The sequence below is a fragment of the Pangasianodon hypophthalmus genome, chromosome 14 (assembly GCF_027358585.1).
Source record: "Pangasianodon hypophthalmus isolate fPanHyp1 chromosome 14, fPanHyp1.pri, whole genome shotgun sequence".
In the NCBI taxonomy this organism is placed as follows: Eukaryota; Metazoa; Chordata; class Actinopteri; order Siluriformes; family Pangasiidae; genus Pangasianodon; species Pangasianodon hypophthalmus.
This window is the reverse complement of record NC_069723.1, coordinates 13,746,883-13,754,690: the sequence shown is the minus strand read 5'-3', so window position 1 is coordinate 13,754,690 and position 7,808 is coordinate 13,746,883. Positions and strand designations below refer to the sequence as shown.

At 37.6% G+C, this 7,808-nt stretch overlaps 1 protein-coding gene across 1 annotated transcript; it reads right to left on the bottom strand.

Moving 5' to 3' along the window:
* Positions 1-1,128: 1,128 nt before the first annotated feature.
* LOC128320242 (olfactory receptor 52K1-like) lies at positions 1,129-7,653 on the bottom strand. The gene is made up of 3 exons (XM_053239935.1): positions 6,192-7,653; positions 5,759-5,865; positions 1,129-3,391 (listed from the first exon to the last, which is right to left on the bottom strand). The coding sequence occupies exon 3, from the start codon at positions 2,101-2,103 to the stop codon at positions 1,135-1,137; it is 969 nt and encodes a 322-aa protein (XP_053095910.1). The 5' UTR covers positions 2,104-3,391; positions 5,759-5,865; positions 6,192-7,653; the 3' UTR covers positions 1,129-1,134.
* Positions 7,654-7,808: the final 155 nt, after the last annotated feature.

The window sequence follows — 7,808 nt, the reverse complement described above, 5'->3', positions numbered from 1 at the left end:
GGTATCTAGGTTGCTACTTTGTGTGATACACGTGCTTCCTCTGAGACACGTATCTTTCTTTTCACTGCAAAGAAAGAAACTGTATTTTACCAAGTGAAAATATCTTGAATAAAGGAAAGATTATCTAATATTTCTCATTATTAGATGATTATATAACAAATATAAGAATGTTAAGCCTATTTTTGACATATTTACTAATATTTAATTAACTCTCATTCTGTAATGTCTTATTGTCATGTTTAAATGTTTTGTTTTTTTTTTGGTGAAAGGAGTATTTATACTGTACTGCCCCTCTGTGTACTTACCCTCATTGTTTCCCATACCTCCTTCCCTGCATGCTTCTTCTTGTTCCTGTTGCACTTTCTTTATGTCCTGTCAACACTGTGTCCAGGAGAAACTTTATTTCATCTCACTGTGTACTGCACATTGTGTATGGCTGTGATGACATGTGTACAGATTTCCTTGAATTATTTGTGCATTTAGAAATGCTGCAATGATTATGAGATGTATTTGCTGCCATTCTTCACTATCTCACCAGAAGTTTTGAAACACTGCTTCTTACACATCCACAACATAGAAGTGAAAAAGTGGAAAAAGTACACATATACTCTTACCTTTAAGTCTTACCTTTAATTGTGTATAAAATATGCTTTTGTTTCTTCTCACTAATGTTCAGGGTTCAGTTGCATGATAATTAAATTTCATTTGGTATGTTATTTTTTTCTGTCCTACGCTAGGGGTCCGATGCACTTCATGCCTGTCCCAGCCCTGTTCTCGAATGAAGTAAAGCACATTCTTTTCAACCCAGACTAAACATCTAAACATTCCATACTTGCTGTTACATCATCTGTATTTTTAAAATGGGTAAATTATTACAATGATGCTATATTTAAAGTAGATTAGTAAATAGAATGTTCACATGCAGTGTGAGTATATGCCTCTGACCCTGCATCTGGCACTTAGGATCAAAACAATATTTTCTTAAAATGATTTCTTTCTTTCTTTTTTCTTTTTTAAATAAAAACATATATACATAAAACATAGCATCTTGATCTTTTGGTGGGTATTCAACATGTATAACTGAAAATTATACTCAAATAACTGCCATAAAATACACAAGATTAAATTACTTTATTAAGACACAAGTTGGTTCACGAATTTTAAAAACTGTTCTCTTATTTCTTTTGTTCGTACTCCATAAATAATTGGGTTAAAACAACTTGGAAAAAGCAAATACATTGTGCTCAAAAAGACACGGTTGGAAGGAGAAAAGTTATTACGTATTCTGTATGACATAAAAGCAATTAAGGCAAAGGTAGCAGTAACTGTCATGACAATTATATGTGTTATACATGTGTTAATAGCCTTGACACTACCTTTGCCAGTTTTTAGAACATAAGACAGTATTGATAAATATGATATTATGACCAAAAAAACATCAGTTGTTGTTATAAGGAAAATGGCTAAAAGGCCCAATATGTTGTTATTGGAAATATCTCCACAAGCCAGCTGAACCAATGCCATGTGTTCACAAAAACAGTGATCTATCTCATTTTTCGCACAGAAAGATAATTTTCCAGCCCAGGACACTATTATCATAATTAAGAGTACATTTCTGATAACTGGAAAAACAATAAACTTTAAACAGTTGGGCATTTCCATGTATGTGTGGTAATAAAGAGGTCGGCATATAGCAAAGAACCGATCCAGAGCCATCCAGAGCAGTATAGTAGACTGAAAAGTACCAACTACATGAATGCAAAACATTTGCACCAAACAGCCCAAAAGGGAAATTCCATTCCAGTTGAATAAGAAATTAAGCAGCATATTTGGTACAAAAAATATTGGTAAACACAGGTCTACAACTGCCATAAGACCAATTAGTATACACATAGGAGAGTGCAAAGCCCTCTGAGAAATAATTAAATATATAAGAATAGAGTTTGAAATCGTAGACAATAAAAACATAAGGAGATAAGGAATGGACAGAATGGGCCGCCATTCTCCCAAAGCAAGAAATCCATTTAATGTAAAAGTTGTGAATGAAATATTTTGTGTTGTAACCAACATGATAAGGTTAGGGGTTGCAGCATATGACTTCATTCAAAAGAAATCCAATGTTATTGCTCTTGTTGATTACAAATCTTTCAGAGAAGTAGAACCTTAACATAAAAACCCCTACTGTACTTGAAATGTGCAAGACCAACAAAACCTGTCATATATACTTCTTGTCAGAGCTTTACGAATAAAAATCTCCCTTTGTTGTATAGCTGCTTATCATGTATTCTCTTTTGCTTACTGATATATGATTAAAGCTTGATGCTTGTCTCTGTCTCTATATAGACCCTGTGTTCCCTTGTGGTTCTACTTCATCCATCTTAATCACCAGGGGCAGTGAGAAAAAAATACCTGAATACCTTTCTGTGTGTAACTCCACACTGCTTGAAAGAATTGTGATCTCTGGGCCAGAAGTCTAGGTTCGATGGGAGACCAGAGACCTCGGATTCACTTTACCAAAGTTGAGCATGTTCAGGCGATTTAATTACAAAAATTGAAAAGAGTCAAATAAACAACATGTAGAAAAGCGGTAAAAATTCTCGCATCCAAAGGACAGGTAAGTATACAGGTAAGTACAGTATATGCCATTTCTTTTTTTCAATTCGAGTGCTGTTGCTGGTTTCTTCACATAGTTTGGAAATTTCTTTAAGACAGTCTAGGTTTAGATTAGATAAGTATTAATAATAAGTGTTAATCAATTATATGTTTCAAAAGATATTAATTAAGGATATTAATAAAGGATATTAATTCTTTAAGTTATTAGCAAGTATTAATTTACTCTGTATTAATAGTTATGTGTTAATCTGGGTACCTCAGTTTAATTTAAGACATAATCTATTTAGGTTTAATTTAGGGGTTAGTTAAGATCTAGAATTTGTCTAATTAATTATGTACTAAACTAGAGTAAAAAAATTATATAAAATTATTCACATTTTATATACAGTGCCTGCCCTTTTACTGATGTTAATCTCTAGAGCTTGATTATCTACTGAAGTAGGTACTGAGGCTTGTAGTGGATATCTCCTTACCCAATTCACCAAACAAAATAAATTACAAAGTTAATTTGAACCATTATAATAATAATAATAAAAAACAATCCCACATGCTTTCCTCACCAGCAAGTGAAGCTGAAAAGCAAATTATAAAAAAAAAAAAAAACACTATAAATCCAAACCAGGTTTACACAGACCTCTGTAGGGTTGTTTTAGTCCTAACGTAAGTTAACAGTACTGATAAGTAGCTCTTATCTGTAGCACGCTGACTCCATTGATGCTAATCATTTGTTCCAGAAAATCTTGGGTGGCGAATCCTTCATGTGGCAGTCACGCAAATTCTGCAAATAAAACAGTAAAGCAGTGTAAAACAGTGTCACATAAAGAAAAAAATTAATGGTATTAAAAACTTGCTAACTATTTCTACCTTAGTATCTGTTACTTATTATAAATGAACAAAACGAGAGTAATACAGTCTTGTCAGACTGTCTTAACACATAACTAAAATGGTGGGATGACTACTGAAACATAGCTTCATTTACTGTAACTAGCACCACTTCGTACATATAATTAAACTCACAATTACGGTTTCAAATAAAAACAATTAAACACACACTACTCTTAGTAATGACATAAGTATCAACTTTACACAACCAGCCCCATATTTCACACTGAAATATAGGTTTTCCAGGCACACTAGTTTAACTACATAGCTTGCAACTAGTTAAATTGCTGAGAGACTTCTGAAACTCATCAAATCCTCTCTGTGCAGACCTCTCAACACCAGGAAAATTGTAGTGACAAGAGAATCTGTTTCTTTCACTTGATGAATTACTTAATCTATTGTTCTCTGCGTTCTGCACTTTTATTGTCAGATTTCACTTTATTAAGTATCCATTCTGAAGTCTGTTGTCTCTCATTTCTCTTTCTTTTGCTGTGTACATGACAATGGCCATGGTTATACTATGACTGAATGGGTGGCATCACTCTTTAAAAAAAGACCTTTAACAATTTGTTTAAATATATATATATATATATATATATATATATATATATATATATATATATATATATATATATAAATATATATTAGTATATTAGTGCTGGCGATTTTCATGATTAATTCGATTCATTCATTCATATATATATTTGCTCGGCAGTCCATCAACTCCAGGTGCACATCCCAGTGCGAGCTGAGCAGTAGTGGCCACTTTCTGCAGATCAAGGCCTGCATCCAGCATGCTGCTATGTTCCAGAGTCAGTTTGGGCAGCTTCCTTAGTAGCTCCTCCCTACAGGATGGGGTGCAATCTTCAGCACTGTAAAAATCTGTGTAAAAGACTGTAGCTGTTCTCCTCATTTCAGCTGCCTCTGTTGTTATGGCTCCATCTGGTCATCTGAAATACAGCAGCTGGTTCTGGTGTTTTATTTTTCTTGGTAAGTTGAAGAAAAAGGCACTGGGAGCGTGGATATGCTTAATGCTGGAGATACACAATCGTATCAGGGCGGCTTTGGCTTGTTCATTAAGGAAGGAACTTGAAGCATTTTTCCTTCCTTCCAGTAGACTACTCATGCCAGCATTCCTGCTAATCATTTTGCCTTCTATTGAACTCTTAAAAAAACAACACTTTTCCAGTTTCACTTTAAGGCCTTCTTGGTGCAGTCAACTCCATTTCCAAATGTTCCAAATGTTTATCTATAGAACAGGAAAATACAATCACATCGTCGAGATAGAGCAGCAAAGTTTGAAAATGCTGGGACCCAAACATGTGCTCCATGAGTCGCTGAAATGTACTTGGGGCATTGCATAGCCCAAAGGGCATACGATTAAATTCGAAGAGCCCAAAAGGGGTACAGAAAGCAGTCTTACGTTTATCCTTCTCTTCAACTGGCACCTGATTGTAACTGCTTGCCAGGTCTAAAGTTGAAAACCAGCAGGCACCTGAAAGGGCATCAAGGGACTCCTCAATCCGAGGGAGAGGAAAAGCATCTTTCAGAGTCTTTCGATTAAGCTGACGATAATCCACACATAAACGCAAAGCACCATCTTTTTTCTTTACTAGAACTATGGGGGATGCGTAGGGACTGCAACTCTCTCTTATTACCTGACTTTCTAAAAGTTGATTTATATGTGCCTTCACTGCATCATACTCGGCAGGTGGAATACGCCTATACCTTTGTCGTATGGGTACCTCGTCAGTTAAGGGGCTCATCTCATGGCTAATAAGGGTAGTGCAGCCTAAGTCTCCCTCATGGGTCGCAAACACTGACTGGTACCTTGTCAATAGGAAAATAACTTTGCTCTGCTCTAACTCAGAGAGAGTAGACAAGTCAACCGACTTTATCAGCTGCTGTACTTTATCAACCTGCCCTTGTTGCATATTAACTGTATCCTGAACTTCCCCAACCCCCAGTGAAAAGGGAACCTCCACAACTCCTGCAGGTAAACTAACTATTTGCGCTGGCTTCAAGGTACCCAAAACATAACGTGAAGGGACCTGAGCATCCATATTGCTAACATTTAGCACTGGAACATAAGCAGTACCCTTAAACACCTGTACTACAGCAGGGACTACTAGTACTCCAGCAGGAAGCACAACATTAGAGAGTGGCTCAAAAAGGACAGCCTTAGACTGGTCTATGAGATGCTGTGAGCAAGTAGCTGCCACTAGTTTCATAACACCCCCTGGTAAGTAAACAGGGTACCTACCCCTAACTCTCGCAATCCCGGTGATGGGCCTAACCGATGATGGAGCACTGTGACAAAACTGAAGGGCCTGTTGCCACTCCTTAGGAGCCTGCTGGATACATGAGAGGCTGAAAAGAAAAGCACCATGCTGACTAAACAATAGATCATAACACTCAATAATAATGTTCATTCCCAGAACACCTGGAGTATTTGTCTTTGACTGCAAGCTAGAGGTGTCTTTTACAACAAGGATACCATTATTTGGTATAACTTTCCCCAACACCTCTACATTTACCTCAGCATACCCCAAATAAGGTATATAAAGCCCATTAGCAGCTTTAAGTTGAACCACCATTGAACCAGTATCCAAAAGACATGGCACCCTGACCCCACCCATGAGTACCGTAACAGAAGGGCATGGCCCCACTAAATTTGGCACATTAAAGTGGCTTACCTCATTAGAATTACTTGAGTCAAACTTGTCCCCTCCTGAACCGTGACTCAGCGACTCAGAGGGAACTAGTTTTCCGACGGCTGCTGCTGGGATCCTATCCTCTGTCTGAAATGAGACTGAGGTCGAGATTCAACACATTCATTATCACAATGACTAGCAAAATGGCCAGGCTGTTGACAACGCCTACACACAACTTGATTACGGTGCACAGGGGGCCGTTTAGGAGGATTCTGCAATCGGGAAAGCTGCTCCCCAATCTGACTTAACTGTTCTTGTTGTCGCTTCAACAGTTCTTTGATTTCAGCAATGAGAATACTCCTGTAGCGACTCACCCTCAAGTTGTTTATGGGAAAAGAATTTTTCTTGTAATGCAACATAAGACTGAGGACAACCATACATTTCTAGGAGGATAGAGAGAATCTTTTCTGGATTCTCCCTCTCTACCCTAGGCCTATATTTAATCTCATTTTTAGCTTCCCCTTCCAAATGATCATAAATAAAATGAGCTTGATCAACCAATGCTAAATCCCGGGCCCGCATACTCGCGCGGACCTCATCTACCCATTCGGCTATACTGATTCCCACAGTACCTCTAAAGACAGGGCACTTCCTTTCCCTGGGCACATACACAAAACAGTCATAAGACCCATTAGACAACATCAGGAACAACATTAGAAGATTCAGTTCTTATAGGAGCTGTTTGAGCCTCTAACAGGCGTTGATTATCAGTTCTTAACTGTTGAACCAAATCCCGCAACTCTTGCAGTGCCATATCCATAATCACCAGACAGAGGTCCTTCTGTTGTCCCCACACGGGAAATAACACAGAAGAGCGCCTCCATAACACTACACACTGATATGTTCCACAGAGGACCTGCTCCAGGCTATCGTGTTGCATAATCCACCAGGACTAACACACAGTGATATCCTCGCGTACATCTTTCTAATGGCCCGACGAGGTCCATGCCAATTCTTTTGAAGGGGACCTCGACTAATGGTAATGGGAACCATGGTGTTTTTGGGGTGGCTGGCGGATTCACCAGTTGACATTTGCGACATGCAGCACACCACCAGCTAACATCGCCTCTAGTGCTTGGCAAATAAAACTAAGTCATTAGATGGTTTAGTTTTGTCTTATCCTGGCCCAGATCCACAGCCATGGGATTATGACAAGCTACGTGGAAGAGATTTTCCCTATGGCCTTTTGGGACCAACAACTGGGTCGTCTCTTCCTTAGTTTGAGTGTCCTGCATAACTTGATATAACCTATGATTAATAATAGCAAAGTAGGGGAAGCAGAGTGCAATGTTGGGCTGAACTCCCTGACCATCAATTACTTTCATTTGGTTGAAGGCGTGCCTGAGGGTTTTGTTGTGTGTCATGCATCTGCCTTCTTTCCATTCACAGCTGACATTCGACCACGCCTCCGCTGCCACATTTACACACCCGTTATAATTGCAAGTTTTTGTGATGAAAAAAAAATGAAAATGAATAAACATCACATCTTTTTTCACCTTTAATGTGATATATAATATATATATATATATATATATATAATTTATATATAATATATTATTATAATAATATATTATAATATATATAATACTCTTAACTTAA